Below are 23,604 nucleotides of genomic sequence, written 5' to 3' on the forward strand. Positions count from 1 at the left end.
GTCAGCCAGCAGATGAGTCGTGTGCTCGGCTCTCCTCCCTGTGAATCCTCTCTCAACGGGTCTTTGCACAAGCGGCTGCTGTAAATATTTACATGCCATGTCTGGCAGCTTTTAGACACGAGACAGAGAACACCTTGAAGCAGACTGGTTATGACCTTTTAACTCGTGGCAACCCTGCAGGCCCTGCAGGCAGGGCTGACTTTGAGACTGTTGTGGTTTTTTGGTTGCTGAGAACAGGAGAGAACTCGATCAGTAGCTGCACTCTTTGTTGGTACTTTGTGCTGCAGTTCACTTTCCCTGCTTCTTTTAAAGATAAACATTTTCCAGGGAAACACTTACTCACCATTATTCACATTTTCCAAGTCCAGCGTCAGACTGGAAAACTCTTTCCCTTTCAGAACAAACATAAAAAACATAATCCCATCAGTTAAATATACGATAAAATACATTTAATCACTCCACATATATTATATAGCCAAACCTAAATGTTTGCAAAATATAATGATCATACTTTATATCTCTTGTTCTTATATTTAGTTTGCAAAAAATAATGTGGTCATGTTTTTACCATGTATGAAACAGGAATAATTTACATTTATTGCAATAAATTGCAATTATTCAATATATTCTACATATATACTAGATTGTTAAATGTAGGTCAAAATACTAAATCTCAGTGTATGTAAATATATTTAATATTTGTTGCATGAGTCATAGGTGTGGTATTGCAAAATGCAAAATATATCAGTGTAGCTGAAGAATTAGTGTTTATAGTGGTGCCTGTATGAGTGTGCAGAGCAACTGTTTACACCGGTAGAATCTGTTTACACACACACACACACACACACACACACACCATGGGCTGTGCCATGTGCTCCCAGCTTGTTGACATGTGGACTGTGAGGGTGCGCAGGACCGGCCGCAGGGCCATGGAGCTCACTGCCTACCCGCAGATGCTCCAGGGAGGCTACCACAGAGTGACCGGCCTCCACTACATGTCGTCCTTCTCTGATGCTGAGGACTGCTGTGACGACACCAGCTCGGGCAGCTCCCTCACCTTGGACTGGCAGACGCAGGGCGCTGACGGCTGAGAGGCGTCATGATGCCAACATGTAAATAAACACGATGAAATACACAGGAAATGTGGGGGATTTGCAATAAATGCTGCAAGTGATGTTTGTTGTTTTTCAACAAATAATGTCCTTTGTATTATCCTGTCATTCAGTGGTGGAAGAAGTAGAGATAAAAGTAACAATACAACAGTGTACAAATACACTATTAGGAGTAAAATTCAAAATCTTAAGCACTGGTGTAAAAGTAACTAAATACTGTGCTTTCATACAATTCTGAGGGTACTTAACTTGAGTACTACTACTTTGTTCTACAATTCAGAGACAAACATTGTACTTTTAAGAGTAAACAGTATATAAAATAATAGATATTTAGGATCATGAGTAGTTTGATTTCTAATGCTTAAGTACATTACCTCATAATACTTTTGTACCCTTACTTGAGTGTAGGTCTTTTACTTGTAATGAAGCATTCTTTATGAAACTAAGTACTTTTACTCAAGTGCTGTACACAATTCTGAGGTATTATGTACTTTTCTTGAGTATTCCCATTTTATGAAGTATTTTTACACAGCACTTCTTCCCCCACTGTATTCCAGTAAAGTAGGCTTCGTGTAGCCTGCCTCACTATTCCACATAATTAAATCGACATAATCACTTTCCACCACTGCTGTCATCATTGAAATGTTTTCATAATACTGTGCTGCATAATATGATGACAGATTATGGTGTTGAGCAACCTACCGGATCACAGTGCCAGCACAGTCTAAATGGTGGTGGAAACTTTCCCTGTTTTGCAACCAAACCACCTACCCATATTTTGCCAGCAGTCCTCAGTGTGACACTGCAATACGCAAATGTAAAGGCATGCTGGCTCCAGGAGTCAACTCTGAGTCAGATCATGTGTGTCCAAGGCGAGTTAGCCGACTGTCTGCCAGCTGCATTACACAGACCTCTTAAACATGATCTAAGGTGTAGCAAAGAGCATCAGACTGATCTCCAGCAAGATGAAGTTTGCTATAAGATGGATCCTGTTACAGATTTACATTTTCCTTCATTGAAAGACAGGATGTAACTTTAGAAATGCAACACTTTAGAAATGGTGACAATTATAGATACTTTTACTGAAGTGCTGTACTAATTCTGAGGTACTTGTACTTTTACATGAGCATTTCTAGTTCACGGGATTTTACACTTAAACACTACATTCCAGTGGGAAATGGTGTATTTATTACTCCATTTAACTGAAAGTTCTAGTAACCTGTTGCTTTTCAGATCTTTTCAGAAATTATAACTACATTTCTATTAAACTTTGCTCCATCTCCACAGTACAATGCTGCTCCAGGCAGTAATAACACATCAGGATTAATACTTTGAAACTTTCACTTACTATAAATACTTCTACTACTTGTAACACAGTACTTCTACAGTGGGGGTATTGCTGCTGTTACTTGTGAAGTGTGAATACTTCTCCTATCCAAGCGGCTGTTAAAGTATCGCCTCAGGGGGGCAATTTTGGCGTGCCAAGGTGCTCCACTCTTCAGTCTGGGATTCACAGAGTTGTGAATGAAATATTCCGTCTCCTCTGCCCAACCTGTCATCATCCTCTGGGCGAGTGGGTGGAGGCATGGTCGACCCTACAAAAAGCCTTTCCCTTCGGGCACACTCTCACTTCTGTTTTTTACGCAGCTTTACGCACGCACCAGCCTCCGAGCTCTCCTTCCACTTCACTCCACCTCAGTCCGGATATTTCAAACAAACCATGACGGCCATGATCAGAAATGAAGTTTTCTCCTGCTTCGTTTTCTACGGAGTGCTTCTGGTGCTAAAAATGTACGTAATCGCGATAATAACGGGACAAGTGAGGCTGCGTAAAAAGGTGAGTGAATCAGAGAGCGGGGAGCGGAGAAATCTCATTCTGCAAATCAGCCTCGGCACCAGCAAACTTTGACTGATGCCAAGTTTTCTCTTGTTCCCTGAAAGGCGTTTGCCAACCCCGAGGACGCGCTGAGACATGGAGGGCTGCAGTTTCACAGAGAGGATCCATATGTGGAGAGGTGCCGGAGGTGAGAGAGCTGAGCGTTTGTCACCACACGCTTTAAGTTGGAAAAACACTCTTCTTTACTTCTTTAACTTTGTTTAAATAGAGACTACAAACACCAACAGCTACTTTTTGACTATTTTATCCTAAAGCAAAGAGTGATGGAGAAAGTATTCAGATCCTTAAGTGCTAATACCGCACTGTACTGTAAAAGTACTCTGTTCCAAGTAAAAGCCTGCACTGAAAATGTTACTTGAGAGTACATCGGGAAAATCTGCCTTAAGTGTTATGAAAATGTCCACTGTGAATGTTCTACTATTATATATGATATCATTACATTATTGGTGCTAATTTATTCATGCCAAAGCAGGATTTCACTGTTGTAGTTGTCCTGCATTGAAAATATCACTCAAGTAATACTTATTTTCTTATAAATAGCTATAAAGTCAATGCAGGGAAATGACCTGTTGCTGTGTTAGACTAATACTTATGTAGCATGTCAGTAGTACTAGTTACAAGTTTTTTATGTGCTGTTCGGTTGGTTAATCTGTAAAAATGCATCATACTTTATAAGGTCATACAGTAAAATCTTCATTTGTGTAGTCATTATAGTTTTCAAGTAATAGTGGAGTAAAAAGTACTGCAGTATATCTGCCTCTGAAATACTCAAGTAACATACAAGTATCTCAAATTTGTACTCCAGTGCAGTACTTGAGTCAATATACTTTCCACCACTGATAGCATCATGTGTCCTGTACACATCCCGAGCCACCGCTGCCACATTAGGATGCTGCTGTTTTTAATTATCGATCAGTCAGTGTGATGAGTAACAGCTCATGTTAAATGGTTAAACAGTGAGTGCTCACAGGTTTTAGAAGCTTCTGGAGTTGGAGAAAACTATGCAACTGGCTGATCTCACTGTCATACATATTTCCTGCAAATGTTGATTTAGCAATAATGATTTCAGAAGATCTTTTATTCTTCCGGTGAAAATTTGCTTTTACACGCGAGGCTTCAGTGAGATCATGCGATTTCCTCCACTGATTTCAACAACAGTTGGCAGCCTGTAGGAGCTGCTTTGTTTTCACTTGTCAGAAAATGATCCGTGACAACAACGAGGAACGCAGATGTTTTCCTACGAGTAAAAACTTTTCCTTCTGTTCCCCCCGTCTGTCTGTCTTGGACCGTCCATGAACTTGTGACGGGAAAACAACTGTGCATCGGCAGACTTATACAAATCCTGATATATTTCATTTTATGTGTTATGTTCCCATTGTCTGCGAGCCTGACCGTCTTTTTGATATGCTGTTTCTGCAAGGCCTGTGAACTGGGCATGTTATTAGAATAATATTATTAAAAGGCTGAACCCGGTGGGTGGAGAGGAAGCAGGGAAACAGAGGGGCTGATAAGTTTTCTGACTGGGCTGGCTGCCAAAAGGAGAAAGTCACAGATGCTGCTGTCCTGTGGTGCACAGTGGTGGAATGTAACTAAATACATTTACTCAAGGACTATATTTAAGTACAAATTTGAGGTACCTGTACTTTTGTCTTTTCTTTTCATGCCGTGTTCTACTTCTTCTGCACTACAGTGAGAGGGAAATATTCTACTTTTTACCTCAGTACAATTATTTTACAACTTTATACTTTCCGAATTCATATTTTTTACATATGAAGTATGTGAAGAGCTGATAAAATGTGTTTTTTTACAGCTGAAATGACTTGTCTATTCATCAATTAGTCGAGATAAGATAAGATAAGATAAGATCAAACTTTATTGATCCCACGCCGGGGACTGTTAGTTGTTACAGGCAGCAAGAATAAAAGGAGATGTAGAAAAATAAGAAATAGACAATAAAAAGGGATACAAGATAAAGTCAGCTGTATTTTATATACAAAAGGAGTATAAAAGTAGTATTTCTTTGAGAAGGATGGCTCAGTTTCACAGTGGAAGACTTTGAAATGCACACGAGTAAGATAAAGATTATAAATGCAGTGTTTTTGTACAACTGACAGAAAATTCATTGTGAACTATTCTGATAATCGTTGAAGTGATTTTTAGTGTAAAAACATTTCGTGGTTCCAGTTTTTCAAGATTTGCTGCCTTTCTTTTTTATAATTTTAATGTATTTATAATATTTTTATATTTGTGCTGTCGGTTGGACAAGACAGGCATTGTGAAGGCATCAATCCTAATAATCTAAAGATGTAATATGTAAGAGTATGACAGTCACAGGGGACATTTTCCTGACTCATTTATGCTTTCGTAACATTTTCAATACAGGACTTTCACTTGTAGCAGTGTAGTTTTTACAATGAGTGAGTAACTGAAGGACTGGCAATAAAGGAACAGAAGGAACTGAATACTTCCTCCACCACCGGTGGTGCATCAGCGTTTCTTAGCCAGGCTGATCTAAACTGATGTGTCAGCTTACTGATGAACTACAAAATCCACAGTGTTACATAAGCAGGGATTTCTCACCATCCAGACACTCACTGTCCAGGAAAATTGCAGAAGAAATGGTGACAATGATTTTGAATGAGTTGGCAGAATGAGTAAGAGTGTTTTATGCTACGTCATCACTTCACTGCATCGTAGGCAGCTGTGTCACAACATTACAGAGTCCTGAAAAACAGATGTGTGACTACATCACCTTTCCTCTCCTGTAGAGCTCACATGAACGACCTGGAGAACATCCTCCCCTTCCTCTTCCTGGGTGCTGTCTACTCCATGACTGGACCGTCGCTGGCCGTGGCCCGCCTGCACTTCCTGGTCTTCTTCATGGCTCGTGTGCTGCACAGCGTCGCCTACCTGTTGGCCCTGCGTGCACCGACCCGCTCTCTGGCCTATGTCGTCGCGCAGGTCCCTTGTGTCTCCATGGCCGTGCAGATCCTGATGGCGGTCGCGGGGTACGCTTAAACATCCACAAATGAGAGACAGTCTGTGACCTGGGTGAGAAAAAGCCGCAGGAGGAGGAAACCTGAGAAGCCTCCTGGGAGGGAGCACATAAAAGATGAGGATGTCAGTGACAGTGCAATATAAGGTGTGTGGGTACACCACAGCTGGGTTTTTGTCAGTATTTTTATAGTTTTATTTACAACGTGGAGCTGTGAGAATGACTTAAAAGTTATTTGAAGTTGACATCTTTTACTGTATTTAAAATGAAAATGAAGGTTGTTGCTCGTTTTTGTCTTTTTAACCAGGTTTCGTTGAAATGACCTGATGGAATTTAAAACCCACTGACGGGCAGTTGTTGAGTAGTTTAAGCCACTCTGGAACATATTCCAGCTTTGTGTTGTATGTTCAGTCCTGCCCCCTTTTGTGTTTACGCACAACACAGACCATCATCCTCCGTGGTTTCATCTGTCACCTGCGGTGGATATTCCATGTCATGTTCACATTTGTTTGTCAACTACGTTCAACAAAACCACAATGAGCCCTGGTGGGATGCCTGATGACGTGTTGAAAGATTTAAAACCACTCAGTGAAATGCAACCTGATGCTTTTACTGTGTGAGTGAAACTGTCTCTTGAGTCTAAGGTACAACCCCAATTCCAGAAAAGCTGGGACGTTGTGCGAAGCGTAAAGAAAATCAGAATTCAATCATTTACGAATCAGCTGTGTTTATCAACAAGTGTTCCTGAGCCCATGTATTAATCTCCTTTATCCAATCATGTGTTCACAAAGTGGTGAACCTCGCTCCATCCTCGCTTGTGAACGACTGAGCCTTTCCAGGATGCTCCTTTCATACCCAATCATGATACTATCACCTGTTACCAATCACCCTGTTTACCTGTGGAATGTTCCAAACAGGTGTTTTTGGAGCTTTCCACAACTTTCCCAGTCTTTTGTCGCTCCTGTCCCAACTTCTTTTAAATGTGTTGCTGCATCAAATTCAGCAGACATGTATTGTCTTTGTGTGTCTGTGTTCAATTAAGTGAAAAGGATTAGCAATTTTTTCTTTTACACAGCGTCCCAACTTTTTTTTAGAATCGGGGTCATAGAAGAGAGGAGTCTTTAAACTGAGTGTGAACTGAGAATAAATCTTGCAACAACCTGCAGAGAAAGAAAGAACAAAAGAATAGTGTGATATGATATGTGATATTTTAATTGTATCTGTGAAGGCATATTTCAAGGCCATTTTTATATTGTAAAAATAATTTATTATTCAAATTAATGTAAACGGTGGTGTTTTTGAATCCCTTGACCCATTTTTGTGGACAATAAAACAATTCACTCATGCAACCGAGTTTGCTTGAACGTGCGTTAATTCAGTGGTTCATTCATTCACTCATTCATTTGGCAGAGAGCTCATTCGCCGTGCCTGGTCGTGCAGAGACGTTTTGCTCTGGTGTTGTGTGGACAGGGCCCCACTTTGTGTATGCTTTTCTGTGTGAGAGTGAGATGATCCAGAAGTCCGCGGCAAAGCTCCAGCATTCCTCCACCTATTATGTAAGACCTTGGGCTTGTGTTGTGTTCACTGGCGTATCCGGAGGGGCCTGCAAGGTGCTGGGAAACCATACAGACATTTACTGACAGCTATATATACATACTGAGCATGGTTACAATATGTGTGGTCCACGTACCAGCCTGTTCAAACCACCTGCTGCATTATGAGTTCACCTTTGGCTTGGTTATGCCTCACTCCTGCGTGAGCATTTCCCAGCACTAACACGATATATGCCCAGTAATCCAGTTTTCAGTGATTTTCCTTGCAGCGATGACTAAACCTGAAATCACAGTGTTTTGTGATTATGGAGTTTTTATTTCAAACAAAGGAAATATATCAAATCCTGAGAAGGTGGGAGGGTTGGAAAAGCCTAACCCCTTGCTTTGAGTGATTAACAATACATATTGTGTTTGTGAAACATAAAGCTAACAACGCCGGGGACACAGGGGCATGTCTATATCCTGTGTATGTGTCAGCGGTGTGGTCGTCTCAACATGCCTTTACCTTCAGGGTAGCAGGAAACGAGGCACGTGTCCTCTTTCCTGCACTCCTCACGTTTTCCTCTCTTTGCCATTAACTCTCATTTTCAGCCAATGAACTCATCGGGTGAACGAGCCGCAAGGTCTGACTCACACACAAAACTCACAGACCACAGTGTAGTTAAATGCACTGAGTAATTCATGGCTGCAGAATAGTTTTTCCTTTTCTTTGTTTTTTAATGACAGATCACATGAGAACTCCTACGACTGCTTTCGCTGTCCCGGGCCAGGCTTCTTCAGTAGATCGTTTTTTTGGATAGGACGGCGTGTTGTACAGCGGGTGCAGGCTCTCATCCTTCAACAAAGAAAGAGCAGAGAGTGAGAGGTACTTCACAATCAGCACTAATCAACAATGGTGGTATTCAAATCCATAAACGTAAAAGTATTCAAAGTATAGACTCGTGCAAAAGCAGTCCCTCTAAATCATCACTTATGATCTACTAGAAGTGTGTGGCGGTGCATTCCAGATTTTCAGATTCTCCAGAGACGCTGCCCTCTGCAGGTATTTTCTTATTTTTCTTATTTTTCCAACAGCACACAGGTGAGGTCAGGACTCCGTGAATAGGTAGCAACCAGGTGCCTGACTGTAAGCAGCATGCATCCAAGAGGAAGCAACAAAAAATGAGGGACACAGCACTGACAAAATGCAAATATAGTATAAGTGCCAAGCAGGCAAAGCTGAAACTGGGGTTTAGATTTCACCCTCTGGCCAGCACTGAAGGAGAGGAGGGGGATGAAGAGCGACGTGCAGTTGGACTGTTTAGTTAGCTTAGCTTAGCTAGCTTGCTAAAATACTGACAAATATAATTATCCTACAATAGCAGCTTGGAGTCTGCCTCCAAGCTGCTATTGTATATGTATATGTACAAGCAGTGTATACACAGGACTACAATCAACCAATGCAAATAACTCCACATTCTGAAAGAATAACTTTTGAGGTCTGCAGTGCTGAGCTTGGTCTTTGAATTTCTCACAAGACACACCAGTTACAGCTGCAGGCCCAAACCATTGTGGTAAGATGATCGTCATAGACTCAGTGCTGGTGGCAGGCTGAACATGTCTTATGTAGGTCTGGTGGTACACTGCACTATATGTTCTAACAACTGTGGTCAGAGGCAGCAGTCGTGCACTTCGGTGGCGTTGAGCCATGTGTCTACAAGCAGTAACCAGTAATTCCTGCATAGTATACCTTTAAAGGGGCTGTAATCAATACTTTTATAATAACAATGTGAGATAATTACCACCTGAATCTGCAGCTCTGCTTGGCTTTATGGAGCCTTAAAACAAGTTTTAGCTCGTTGTTTAGCTGTCCAACCCACAACTTTACTGTTTTGGTTCACTGTCACGGCTCTCATTATGTTATTATGCAGCTGTTTTCACCTGTTTCTCTAAAAACCCAGACTACTTAACCCTCCTATTGTCTTCGGGTCAATTTTAATAATGGGATGGGAAGACAATACGAGGGTTAACCTGCTCAGCACCAAACAGCACAGACACAGTTAGAGACTCGCTGGTGGATATAGTGGCGCATTTAGCAGCTAAAGAGCCAGATTGTTCCCTCAGAAGTTGTTTTTATAAGATTATCATATGTTTTTATATCTGTAAACGCTTAATCTGAAAAGTAACTAGTAAGCATCGCTGTAAAATCAATGTAGTGGAGTAAAAAAACAAGTTTGAAGTAATACAAGTACTTCAACATTGTATTGTACTTTAGTAAATGTGTTTGCTCTTTCCACTGTTGATAATTAACAATTACATGGTTCCAATTTTCACCATTTGCGAGAACAAATTGGCCTCCTGTATGATGACACCTGAACTCCTCATTAGCGTATATGGCAGCACAGGTGGTACATGGTGAGACATTTGACTTTCCAGTTTTTGTATAATTACAGAAAATAGCACAGAGGCAGACGTACTTTGATCTGGTAGAAATTAAATTTTAAGTGGCGTTGTATACACAGCACTGCCGTTGTATCATTAAGAGCTCAAAGTAATGAAAGGTTTGAGAAATTTCAAAGATCTGTGGAAACTGACATGGCACCGCAAAAATGCCCTGGAAAAATTGTAGATATGACCTATCTTTTGCTTGAAACAAGCAAATTTTGGTGCCCATACAGTGAGTAATTTCCATGATACATGATGATCCATTATCAGTAAGTACATATAAACTGTGACCACACCTACACACACATAATACAGGTAGAGAGAGAGAGAGATCCTGCCACTTTTGGAGGAAACCAACACAACAGGGCAAGGGGGTGTGTGACTTTTTGATTCATTATTTATGGCATCATTCGAAAATTACATTTGACTTATAATACAAAATAATCATAACTACATGTTAGTAGTAATTACATAAAATCTAAAATAAAATTATCTATTTGATCCGGCACGCATGGCACTTCATGAACACAGAGAAGCAATAACTTTTTTTTTCCGGTGGTAAAGAAAATAACATGAAATACTGGAGTGGCACGTTCTTCCCAGCGGTCCCTGAACGCAACACACGAGTAGCAGTTGATATCACGTCCATCCATCATGGCGCCTGTCAATAACACAAAAGTCGACGAGGGGTGTCGTGCTTTTCAACAGAAATGGACGAATAGATACTTTTTGTTGAAGTAAATGGCAAGCCAGTGTAAGTTAGTTTGTGAGGACGAGCTCGCAGTTTTGACAAAGCGAATCTCGAGCGTCATTACAGCTTGAAAATGCAAAACTGGATTAGCTGCAAGGACGAATGGTGCTTGGATAAAGTTAGCAGCCATCCCCGGAGTTTGGGTGCCGGACAAGCAGCTTTCACAAGATCACATTCAGACAGCGACTGTGTTATACAGGCAAGTTTTGTGGTGGGCTAGCTAACGATGAAGAAGCTAAAACTTCATTCAGAAGGAGAATTTGTGAAGGACTGCCTTGTTGGCACTTTGTAGCTACTAGCACCAAACAAAGTAAAGCTGTTGCTAACAAACTGTTGTTTGGCATAATGTGTGTTTGTTTGGTCTTCATGGTGGACATTACCGAGAACCTCTCAGAGCTGAACCAGCGTCTCAGCTCCCTGCTTTCAATCGTGGACCCATTAAGAGATTTCAGGACATGAAATGTATTCAAAAGGAGCTGAAAATATTTGCTGCACTGTTTAATGTGGAACCAGCCGATGTACCTGACAACTTACAACCTGAAATCACTGAGCTGCAAACCAGCGACCTTCTACTGAGAGCAGCTTTCAAAACTGTCCCGGTTCTGCTCAAGACTGACTGACCCAAACCTGGAAAACCTGCTGCGAATAGTATCATCATCATCATCATCATCATCATCATCATCACTGCCACTACCATCTGACATCAGACGCCTCACCAAAGAGAAGCAGTTCCAGCCATCACAGAGGTTGATGCGGCACATGCGGTCAGTAATTTGGTATGTCCAGGGGCTCTCCAGTGCAGGCCAATGGTCATCTGATGGAGATGCCCCTAGGATTTACTGTCCCACCACAAATATAAGAGAGTGCTTTATTCAGAAGTTACCTGTTATGAATTGTACAACCTAAACATATGGCCTAGCACAGCTGGACTGTGGCGACATCGTGGTGCTCAGGGTTGGCCCGGTATATATTTCTGGCATTTTCTCTGGTGTATGTTACAAGTAATTGTACAGCCTTGAACTGGATAGACCGTCTTATGCAGAAACGGCCCAGATGACAGGCATATCCTGTGAGGGGCAGGTCTAATGTCATATATTGTTCTATAGATTTTAGACGCCCTCCGTTTCCCATAGGTGTCTGATTACAATATAGCACCCGCTGCATTTAGGTGTTACAAAGGGACAGTTGGTGCTTTTTGGCTGTTATTCTTACACCGCAGGCTCCCCTTCAAATACTGTATTTGGTGCCTGGTTGCACCTTCTCGAACACCTTGGACTCAGTCTTTGGCTTATTAGGCAGTTTTGGACATTTGTTTGACCTGATTGAGCTGCTCACATATGAACAACAACTCTGCGCCTTGTGACTCATGATGCACTGTAGGAGCCTGATTATTCCAAAATTAATTAACGACTCTGTTTGTGGTCCTACAGTTTAATATTTTCTGCGTAATTAATAAAACAATATTCAAACGATGAAAAAAATAGCCAAACAGTTCAAATTTCATAAATATTTATTACATATCAATGAACAGAATCGACTACTTTCACAGCAGTGGTCTACAGCACTTGTTTAAAATAATTGCTCAAATAATAATAATAATAATAATAATAATATAGTTCAGTTTCATTTGAGGCCACATTTGATACACAAACATTTACAAGTGGTACTTGGCATTAAAAACGATGGCGATACAATATTTTAAGACACTTGGTGTTTTTTTTGTTAATTTTCTTTCATTTTGATATCACAGAGAGGTTCAGCAACAGTCTAAACAGTAAATATAGATTCAAATACAAAAAAACAAAACAAAACAAAACAAAAAAAACAGTGAAAATGCCAAGGGGAGGTAGGAACAAAGAGTACTCGACAGAAATACAGGAGAAATATCAGAAGTGGGAGAATCAGTGTTACAAACTGTAATGCCACGCATCCCCCAGTCACTCATTCAGAGTAATAAACACTAGGGTACTTTTTGTAAAAATCCCCCCCATCCCAGTCGTCTTCTTCCCTTTTTAGTTGTTCTGAGTTGTGTTATAGAGTTGAAGGGGTTCACACTGCGACAGGTGGGAGGAGAACAGAGGACAAGCGTGAGGGGAAAGGAGGAGGAGGAGGAGGAGGCGGCTCATGCAAGATCTGAAGGCTGCTGTGTTGTGAAGCCACCACATAGAGGCGCTCTCATACCTACATCAGCATAGTCAGAACCACAGCTCCCAGTTCGTTGCCCTGCATACCACTGGATCCTTAAAGCTTCCTCATTTGGTTTTACTGACTGTCTAGTGTTCATTACCCAGAACATGTTTGATGTTAGATTGAGTGTTCACACTGACTCACAGGACTGTTGTAACTTCCTCAGTGCTCAGTGGGCCTACAGTGAAGAAGCAAGCTTATATTAGAGAACACAAGGATTCCTGGCTGTCGAGAAGCTGTCGCTGAGCTGTGCTGCTTCATGTGGAGCTGGGAGCTGAACAGCGCTGCTTGATGGGTGGCTCGGAGCTTAACTGCATTGGATATGAAGGAGTATGAAGCTTTGGAATAACAGGAAAGTGATAAAGTCTGCAAAATATCATGTAAGCATTGAAAGGTGTTGAAATTAGAGTTTTAGTGTAAGGACTTAAATGAGCTTAAGCGTGCAGATAATTCAAATGGCTTGTTTGGAGTAAGGGTAACACAGCTGGTGTCTGAGCCCTGCATGCGCTGCAATGAGATGCTGTGTAGAGTTGGCGGTGTGTGTGTGTTGGTCTATGTGGGTCAATGACTGTGTGTGTAGTTGTTGAATTGAACCTGTGTTGCACTGCCTGCTGTGAGATGCAGTATGCAGCGGCAGTCTCTCAGTAATGTAATTTTTTTTTAAGATATTTAAACATGCATGCATGTGTTTCTCCTATTGTGTATGTATGGATATACTGTATGTGTGTGTGTGCGTTACTTACTAGGGATTGACATGAGAGGCAGGAAGCAATGAATGGAGCTGTTAAAAATGCTTGTAAAAAGCATTGGTGTTTAATGGTTGACACCTGGGTCACAGTTTAAGCTCAGAGGCACCACTCAAACTATATCTTATTACTCAAAGAGCGTAGTTCCTATCCTAGATGTTTACATTTTGAGATTGTGTTTGTCGTGTCAAAAATGTGTGACAGACAGCGAGCTCCTGAAATTTCTGGTCTCAGTTAACATAGGAGTCAGTGGGGCAGTTTTATGGCACTTTGAGGCTCGTCCCGTAAAATGTGTAAGTCCATTTGCTTCGATAGTTACATTGTTTGAACGAAGACAGATTTTTCCAAGTATTGATGAAAAAATTGTGTTTGAAGAGTGAAAATTGTGGGAGTGAGAGGAAGTTGAAGAGAAGTTATTAGGAGGAGTATAACATCTTAATCCTGACCACTCACCCATTCATTTGAATGGGGGAAATATTCCCATAAAACATTAAACATTTCAGAAAGTATTAAACACACAAAGAATTTTGATAATGTAATTTTGATGATGTCCTCAATGAGCTGAACTTTCATTCACACATGAAGTATGAATGAAGTTCCTGTGTTGAATGGTGTTGAAGTAGTTTGGTGGTGAGGTGTGAGGGGTTGAAAGAAGTTGACATTTTAAAGGAAGAGGGGGGTGGAATGAAAGACGTTATCGAGCTGCATTATGGGAAATGTAGGATCCATCATTTCTGGTGTAGTACTCCATTTAGGAACAAGCAGGAATAAAATGTTCCTCGTTCAGACTAGTAGTTGTCTTTCCTAGATGAAGTGAAGGATGACGAGTTAAAGTTCAGTTAAAAACGTATCTGATACTTGATCAGTAAATTGCACCATATGCAGGTGTGTTGCTGAAGCTGTTTGTCAGTGGACTCATGGCAGTATGGGAATAAAAGAAAATTGGAGTGTCACTGGTGAATTGGGCCATAATTTAAAGCTGCATCCTTGCACAAGGTGTCCCAGCTGTAAATCAGCGGGACGTATGGGCTCTGAAGACCAGTAATGAAAACTTTTGTGGCTAAGATTTAAAATCATAGAAAACATTTAGTTTTTAAGTAGCTAATCCTAGTGAGTAATGTGGTGGTTTCTTTATAATGTTTCCCATTTTAATTTTACTTACACTATTTACAACTCTTTAGTTTGTTTGCTCTTGGTGTTCATTTTAGGTGGGCAAAGGCAACAGTTCCTTTCTAAATTCAGTATTTATCTGATATGAGCTACTAATTAATGTTTGAGTAACTGGGACCATGTGCGTATTTTAACTTTTTATCTAAAATTTGTGGTTTTGTCCGTAAATCCCTTCCTGTACCATTGTACCTCGAGCCATCACACATCACAGTCTGGTGAAAAAGGCTTTTAACATCCACACTCTCTGTCCTCTTAGGTTGTGGTTTGCTTTATGCTGCTGTGTTTGGTATGATGTTGCAGACCTCATGCTTTCCAAAGATGCTATTTTTTTTTTTTTGCCGCAGAAGACACAATACTCGTAGCAAAGGCAGGTCATGCAGATTTAAGGTCGTCTCTTTCTCGTGGGGTAAAATGTTGAGCGCGTGTGGCTTTGAGAGAGCCCCTCCAGTAAGTGAATTTATCCAAGCTGAATGGAGTTGTGGGTCACCATAGTAATCTAATGTGGACTACAATCATGGCTGCTACTGTCAGCCACCAGAATACGGTGGCTGTTAGAGGTGTAGTTCAGTGGAGGATGCTGGGAAATGGCACTTGTGGGAGACTTTGCCTCCAGCCCTGTCTACCTGTATACTGTGAATGAGGAGAGCAATAAGGACTAATATGTGCAGAGAGCATAAAACATCATACTTTTACTAAATATGGGAATAAAATGGATTTTTATCATATATCTATAAATATGCATCACAGGCATGACAGGCATACATGTCTGTCACTGTGAATGCATTTCCATGTATAAACAGATGTACACATACATATGCATATCATACAACATTTGAAAGCGGATTGGAAATAATCACATAATATACAACACATATTGAGCTCTAGCAACTTCAGAGGGCATTGTGAACGAGATTTTTGTCGTGCCTCGGTGCGCAGATTTACATTCAGTTTGTGGTTTGGGATCAAACCGTTAACATTGTCTCAAGGCTGCTGCAGAACTCTGAATAAACCACGGCATCTTACACGACCTGGTCGCCTCTTTGGGTTATTTGCCGCGGGGCAACACAAACACCCAATGCACAGTAGCTGAGGGACTGCTCGTGAAAACAAACACGCACACAGACACATCTTCTAACTCCCACTGCACCCATCTTGTCCGATGAATGAGGAGACCCAAGATACAGGGATGTAAAAAAAGAAGAAGAAGAAGAAAAAAAAAGAATTTGACAAACAGTAAATTAAAATCAAACCAACCAAAAACGGTAAAATGATGGTGACAGTACAGGAGTGGGTGGGCAGAGAAGTGCACGATGGGATTGTCTTCACTTTAGGTCCAGGACATCTTCTTCGAAGGATGTGGAGAGGGCGAACGCGCTGGCGAGATTTGGGCTCTCCGCTCGCAGCACCACCTTCTCTGGCTCGGCCTCCGAACTGGACGAACAGTGCAGCTGAACGTCCAGGTCTGTTTCCGCAGACTCCGAGGCTAACCTGCTGTGCACAGAAAGATACGACTCGAGCTCAGACAACATTATGCAGCCGTTCAGTGTCCAATGCTGCTGCTGTTGAATCTGTCGCTGTCACCTGTCGCTGTTCGTTGACGTCAGTACTCGTGCTTTGGGCTCTTCCTCAGGGTTCTTCTTGCTCATCTTCCTCTGTTTGACTGTTCCGCTGTCTGACTTCCCACTTGGTTCCTCCGTCAAGCCTTCGATAAGTTGAGGTAAAAATGAAAAATGGAAAATATATGAGTGAAAGGAATAGTTTTTGGGAAAAATGCATATTTGTTTTCTTGACGAGAGTTGAATGAAAAGGTCTCTTGTCAGTACAAGGCTACAGCTAGCAGCCAGTTAGCTTAGCGTGTCATAATGACTGGAAGCAAATGGAAACAGCTAGCCTGGCTCTTTCCAAAGATAACACCCCCCCCCCCCCCCCCCCCCCCCCCCCCACTAGCACCTCTAAAACTCAGTAATTAACAGATTGTATCTTGTTTGTTTAATCTGCAAAAAAAGAAAGCAGAAAAACAGCCATTTCTTAGATAGATAGATAGATACTTTATTCATCTCCAAAGAGAAATTTGCAGTTCCAGCAGCTCAAAAGGTGGACACACAAGGGCATGCAAAATAAGAACAAGAACTACTTTCAAGTAGTCTTGGCTCCGCTACCTCCCTTCCAAGAAATGTTGAAGCATATATCATGCTAATTTGTGAGCTTTAGAGGTGCTGGTAGTTGGATTTTGTTACCTCTAGCGAGAGCCAGGCTAGCTGTTTTCCCCTGCGTCCACGTCTTCATGCTAAGCCGACCGGCTGCTAGCTTCATATTTAGCATACAGAAATACAAATCACCAACTCTCAACAAGAAAACTAATTAGCATATTTCCTGAAATTAATACATCCACATAAAGTAAATTTGTTATTTTACCGAGCAGCTCCTTCCGTGTGCGGCTCGCTATCTCTTTGATCTCCATGCGGGACAGGGAAAGCGAGTGGGTAGCGGAGATGAGGGGAGTTGGGGGCACCATGACGGGGGCCGGCGTCGTCAGCACCTTGTTGACCAGAGGGGACTTGAGGGGTCTTTCGATGCTGCGGCCCACCAAGTTGCACAGAGGGATCTTGAACATGTGCTTGCATGCTGATTCACCTGGGAGGAAGAAACCCAGATGGGGAGAAGGACCGGAAAAGGAGAGAGCAGCGGGTGAAGTCGGAAAAAAGGAAGAGACAAGACAAGATATGAAACAGATAAAAAGAGCAACAATGAGAATGTCAGAAAAGAGACACATATAAAGGGAGAGGAAATGTGTGGCAGTCAATGAGAAATGTATGGAACTCCTGGCCTGACGTGTGACAGTGTTTTTGCATGTTTTAGCTCAATAGCTTTAAATCTGCATATCTATTTCAAGCATGCCACATCTTTTTAGATTTAACACGGCAGCCACTAAACATTTTGTCATCGTCAGTGTCTTTTATTTTTGCAAGAATTAGATTTCCGTTGCATGGTAATGCTGTTGGAAGTAGTGACTGTTGGAAAATTCGATACCACTCTCATGTCTGCCAGCCAGGGCCTGTAAGCCCACTTATTAAGACATTACACCTCAGTTGTTTAATCTGTACAAAAAACAGTCTGAAAATGTCAAGTTGTTGCTGTTTCCTAGTTTCTGTTTTTGCCGCTCATGTTTTTGCTGCATTTGAGTCAAAGTTATTTCTAGATGCCAGGAAGACTCTTCTAATCATCTGGATGAAAAAAATATTCCATCATCTGCTCAAAACAAACAAAAAAAAGTACTGAGTTTATTTCTAATTCCAAACAAAGATGGTATCTGACTAGCTAACTGGATAGAAAGCGTTGCAACTTGAGAAATGGGTTAAAATGTTTATTAATATGCAGCAGATGGAATATTTTTACATCCAGATGGTTTGAGGAGCCTTTGGGGATTGTATTGTTAAAATACCAGCTGGGTTTTTCAAACATCACTTAGTGTTTGTCTTTCACAGAAACAGTTCATCTCCCTGAGACTCTAATGTAGCTAATAATAATACATAAAAGACGCACACTGGGGCTACCCGTTTCCCCCTACTACTTTGTGCTATGCTAAGCTAACTGCCTCTTAAATATCTTCATATTTATCAGACAGGTTTGAGAGTTGTATCAGTCATCTCATGTAATCTCAATAAGCAAAAAGCATATTTCCAAAAAGGTCAAACTATGCCTTTGAAACCCTCTTGCTGGTGCATTCAGGGACCCTCAAACATTTGGCAACTGAAGCATTGCTCTTATGTTTTGTATTGTCGGAAAATCAAACTCACAACACAAACAGCAAGCAAACATACTGTAGATGCTGATAAAAACCTAAAGTGAATTTAAAAAGAGTCCTTGAATGCATCAATAGAAAACATACACTTACTCCAACAGCATTTCCTTATAAAGCTTTAACAGAGGTCAAGGTGACAAAGGGTTTGTTATGATGGCTAATTAACCTCAAGCAAGTTTCAAGCACATTAGAATTAATGGTAACATCTGCCTTGCATGTAAGAAATCAGTCTAAAACATATGGGGTAATTTGGAATCTGTCACTCTAATGTTAAATACGCGTGATTGGCAGTTTATGAACTAAAAAATGCAAAATCCTTATAAACCAACTTATGCACTTAACTTGACAAGCTTATACAATAAAACCAAACCTCCATAATAAAATGAAGACAATCTGAAGTGGTTAATAGTCTTATTTACTGAAACAGATTTAAAATCACCCTTCTTACAGACAGCTAATGTAATATAACTGTCCACTTGTAGCCATTTATAGCAGATCATCTATTATTCAGCAGATACTATATACACTTAAAGTCCGTTTGGGCCACATTAAATGGATGTTTGGAGTTTTTTTAAATGGCACAATCTGCCTGCAAAGCTGCAGCTTGCCAACCTGCAGTGCCATTTTGTGCCATCAGGGCGCAGCATTGCTGTACAGCAGCCACACTGTGCTCAATTGAGACAGGCTGGTAGTAACATGGATGAGACTGAATTAATGCGAAGGCTACGCTGCACAAAGAGGACTGTCTCATCCGAAATGTCAGCGGTTGAGAGGTGAGTAAAGAGCAACGGAGAAAAACAGAGGGTCACTGCGGATGTTTGGCAGGTACACTGTGTTAGTGTTATTACAGGTCCACTCTCCTGTAACTGCGTTGTCATATAGCAAAAATGGCAATCAACCAAAATGCGGGAAAGCATGCAGTTATTTGGAATATAGAGTCACAGAGATCAATATATTCCACATGCGTTTCTGGACCAGGGGAAGTGTCACACTCCATTGCACTGGCAAATGAATTAAATATACATTTTCAGTATTCAGTCCTAATTGAGGTTGAATTCTCTAGAGCTGCTTTGCTGCAGGTCTTTGGCGTGAGTTTAAGCCAGTGGAGGGAGGTGGCGGCCAGCAGCCACATCAGTAACAGCATCTTGTTCACATTACCGATGCGATTACATCAGGTGAAACCCTCCCCAAGGAGCAGATACGGCACAGGCAGTTAGAGGATGGGATTTTTGTCAGCACCCCTTCCACCTTTCTCCCCCTTCTTCATCCTCCCTCCTCCCCTCCCTCTGCTATACACCACCCACCCTCACCCTCAGATTGTGGCACCGCTGTTTGGACTACCACTTTGGATCGAAGAGAGGGCTGACAAAAGTCTCCATGGCGACAGTGCAATCTGTAAATCATGCTGCGGCAGACGTGTCTTCTCCTTCCCTCTTTCCCTTCTCTCCCGACCTCCTGCTTGTACACAACCCCTCCCTTTTCTCTCGCACTCATGCATAACTTCTCTGCGTCTCCTCCACTCTGTCCCTCATAATTTAAAAAAACCTGACGTTATCTCCTCTGCCTCACTTTTTCTGCGCTCTTTCACCTTTTTACCCCCCTCTCCTCGCAGTAGTGCTTTAATTAGTTAAGACAGAAGGGGGGATGGGGAAGACATAATGTTCACTTAACATTCCACCAACGTTCAAGTCAACATGCCGCCTTGGAGCAGACAGGGTGATACACTCTGGGAGCATGTGCATGTTAGTGGGGCAGCATTATGAGCGTTTTCATGAACTGAGGACGAGTTGTGGGAGAATCCTGCAGTACCTTCGGCATCCTTAGACATGTACAGGGAAAGCTTGGTACCATAGGGGATCCGTATAGAATCTGAACCAGGGATGAAGAAGAGGGTTACACAAAAGGAACACACAGTAACATACATTTAGGCACACGCACACACACTTAGGTTCTCGGTTAGGTATATGACTCCCAGTGATGTAGAGTCATATGCATCACCAGCTAAAGCAGGAAAGAAAATGAGAATCCCTTTGAGAGAAATGATTACCCGAACCAGGATAAAAGCATAAAGCCTGTCCTCGGCTAATTGCGGCGGCGACAGCCAAACCTTCCTCCCTGTTAGCCTTAATGGGACCTGTAAATACCCGCTCCCCTCAGGAAAACAGGGAAGTCTGCCTTGATGGTACACACAATCAGGACATTTTAATAACTGTTTTCCTCAAGCCTCGTCCTTCGCTGCAGACGTCCGAATTACACGTATGCATCCCAGGATGACTTAGTGTCCCTTTCAACAGCTACAGAGTCTGATGAACAACGGAAGTTGACATTGCGGTGATCCACCAGTGTGTTGGCTCACTCTGAATGACAAACCTGTGTAGCATTACCGACATTAACAACAGCTGTGCACCACAAATATGCCCCATTTTCAGACACTTGTACCAATCTGGAAGAGGTCTGTCACGAGGGGGAAGGGAGACCAAATGGTCAAATACACAATGAAAGATGGAGGAGGGAGTGAAAGGGGGGAGGGGGCTCGTATTGATCCTCAATCATCCTTGAAGCATTCTCTACCTCTAAGGGCACTTACTGTGTCCTTTGAATGGTGGTGGTGGGAGGTATGTTCGTGATTAGTCTGTTCTTCTTTTTGTAATTTATGGCATGTAAGAATTTTAATGATGCTTCTGAATGTTTAATGTTCTTTAACTACAAATTACATTTACATAACTGCCAACTATTTTCCATATCATTCCCCTGTTTTAACCATTGTTCTCCATTCATTTAACTGTTGTACGAAAATCAATTTGCAAGACACATAATATACCACAGTAGACATTTTGTTGCATTGAGTTTTGTCAGTGTCATGTTGTCATTGCAATAAAGTTGTGAAGTAGAAGGGTGACTGTTTTGAAAACTGGTGTGTTCATGGATGCTCCGAAATCTAAGAGTTGGCTGCCAAACAGCAATCGTTTGTCTGAGTCTGGTGATATTCTAGATTTTTCTTTTGATCAACAAAATCCCATGAAAAGACCAACAATGAATTGATTCATACATTGTGCCATACAGCTTAATTATTGTCCAGAAACTGCTAAAACACATTAATGAGCCACAATGCTGCTTTGGGAGACATGTTCATTTTTTACAATGAGCACAGCTACTGTTGTTTATTCTGAATCAGTCTCACATACATCGTCCAACTAAAGCAACAAGATATGTATTAATCCGCCTCTGAAAATAGTACCCAACAAGTATACAATTTACTTCTGTCTGAAAAATGTTTACTAAAAACTAGTAACTTCTACTGAGAGATGGACATTCTTGGTTTTGGCCTTTAATGGGATTTCTGATGTAAAGAACTACACCAGCTTCATTCAATGTGCAAAACAAATTTCATGTGATCCTTTTTGCCATGTTCATGCTTGTTTGTGCTCTACGTTAGATATTCCTACAACATTACTAGTGAAAGCAATGCTTGGCAGCTGTAAACACTTGAATGTTGGAGGGTCCTTGAACACACCAGTGTGCAAAGTTTTCACAATGATCCAGGGTTTGCAATGACAGATGGAACAGTGACAAAACAAAGGCAGTGAATTCTTCAGTGTAGTGAATTTCCATTCTTATGTTTTCTTATTCAGCTTCTTATGTGGTTCTGCAGCAACACAAGCTTTTCTGCCAATTTTTTTTTTTTTTTACTGAACTCAAACTTTGATTGCTGCTTTACAGCCATGAATGTTTAATATTACAGAGAAATGCTTAATTATAAATAAGTATCAAATATATATTCTTATTAAACTTAAGTAAATATACTTAGTTATTTAATACATCTAAATACTAGACATTTGAAAACAAGTTTTTCTGGCTTTAAGGTAGCTGCAAGGTGATTATTAATTTTTATACTGAAATAAATGGGAGCAAACGGCTGCCTGGCTCGAGATTAATCAGAAATCTTTGGAACTTTGTCAGCTATTATATAATAAATAATTAAACAGAAATTGTAGGTAATGGGTTAAACTATTTAAAGCTATCAGTGGGGTTATATTAGTTAAAAAAAAAGAAGCTATGGAGACGATCTCAAGATCTGGATCTTTCCCAGTGTCACTTTCATAATTTTCCTAAGACTAAAATATATCAGTAATTATACAGTCAGAAAGGATGAGGTAATAATGATGGGAAAATGAACGCAATTAAACATGCTGCCCTAGAAAACTACACATGATTCACAAGTGAGAACGAAAGAACTCTGGAGGAGAAAGGCAATGAACCATTCTGCTGAGGCAAGTTTGTGTAAATGGATCTAGAGCTCGAGGCTAACACGTCGGCATCCGAAGTCAAACAGGTCTGCAGGCAAAACGACATTTGAAAACCTTTCATTCTGAAGCACTAATATCAACATCCTCCAGTGTCTTAGCTGTGCAGGGCTTACCGTCACCGAGCGGGGAAGGGAACACGGGCATCTCGTAGCCGGTGGGCGTCTGTGGGGAACTCTGGGAACTGGTGTCTCTCGAACTGCAGTTGGAGGCCGAGCTCACCGGAGCCGACGAAACGAAATAGATGTCCGACTGCGGGTGGAAAAACAGAAGGACATAGAGAGGAAATGAGATCAATACAGAGACACGGCAAACATGTAACGATGCCAGGAACTATTAAGTAGAAGAAAGGACAGAGAGGATGAGGACAGAAGGTGAAAAAAAAAGAAAAAAGATCAAATGAGGACAGAGGAGGAGAAGGTATTTGTTTTATGCCAGATGCACTCTGGTCTGTTTTTATCTACGTGTATGAATTATGAGTGTATTATTGCTTTGTAGCCATGCAGATTGCCAGGCATATTTCCCACCAGGGTAATAAAGATTGACTGAAATGGGAGAGCTGAGACAGCTACTTCTATAGCGCAGAGTGGGACCTTCCACAAGCTCACAAGCCAAAAGGACCCTTGTTATACTGAAACCAATTGTGTTGTATAGGTGCACACA

General features: G+C 41.3%; 2 protein-coding genes across 5 annotated transcripts in view; one reads left to right on the forward strand and one right to left on the reverse strand.

Annotated features, from left to right (window-relative positions):
• Positions 1–2,726: 2,726 nt before the first annotated feature.
• Positions 2,727–6,863, forward strand: ptges (prostaglandin E synthase). Its single transcript, XM_041960599.1, has 3 exons — positions 2,727–2,949; positions 3,054–3,136; positions 5,778–6,863. The coding sequence occupies exons 1-3, from the start codon at positions 2,833–2,835 to the stop codon at positions 6,025–6,027; spliced, it is 450 nt and encodes a 149-aa protein (XP_041816533.1). The 5' UTR covers positions 2,727–2,832; the 3' UTR covers positions 6,028–6,863.
• A 5,384-nt stretch (positions 6,864–12,247) lies between these two features.
• The window catches only part of garnl3 (GTPase activating Rap/RanGAP domain like 3), a 70,954-nt gene continuing 59,597 nt past the window's right edge, over positions 12,248–23,604 (reverse strand). For 2 of the 4 annotated variants that reach the window (XM_041960323.1, XM_041960326.1), the window contains exons 27-31: positions 23,058–23,193; positions 20,447–20,506; positions 17,251–17,469; positions 16,417–16,537; positions 12,248–16,326 (exon numbers count right to left, since the gene is read on the reverse strand). In XM_041960323.1, coding sequence (XP_041816257.1) covers positions 16,158–16,326; positions 16,417–16,537; positions 17,251–17,469; positions 20,447–20,506; positions 23,058–23,193 — 705 coding nt within the window. In that variant the 3' untranslated portion in view covers positions 12,248–16,157. The remainder of the gene's footprint in view (positions 16,327–16,416; positions 16,538–17,250; positions 17,470–20,446; positions 20,507–23,057; positions 23,194–23,604) is intronic. The other 2 variants (XM_041960324.1, XM_041960327.1) reach the window with 2 other exon arrangements.

Source organism: Chelmon rostratus, chromosome 19 (assembly GCF_017976325.1).
Source record: "Chelmon rostratus isolate fCheRos1 chromosome 19, fCheRos1.pri, whole genome shotgun sequence".
Lineage (NCBI taxonomy): Eukaryota > Metazoa > Chordata > Actinopteri > Chaetodontiformes > Chaetodontidae > Chelmon > Chelmon rostratus.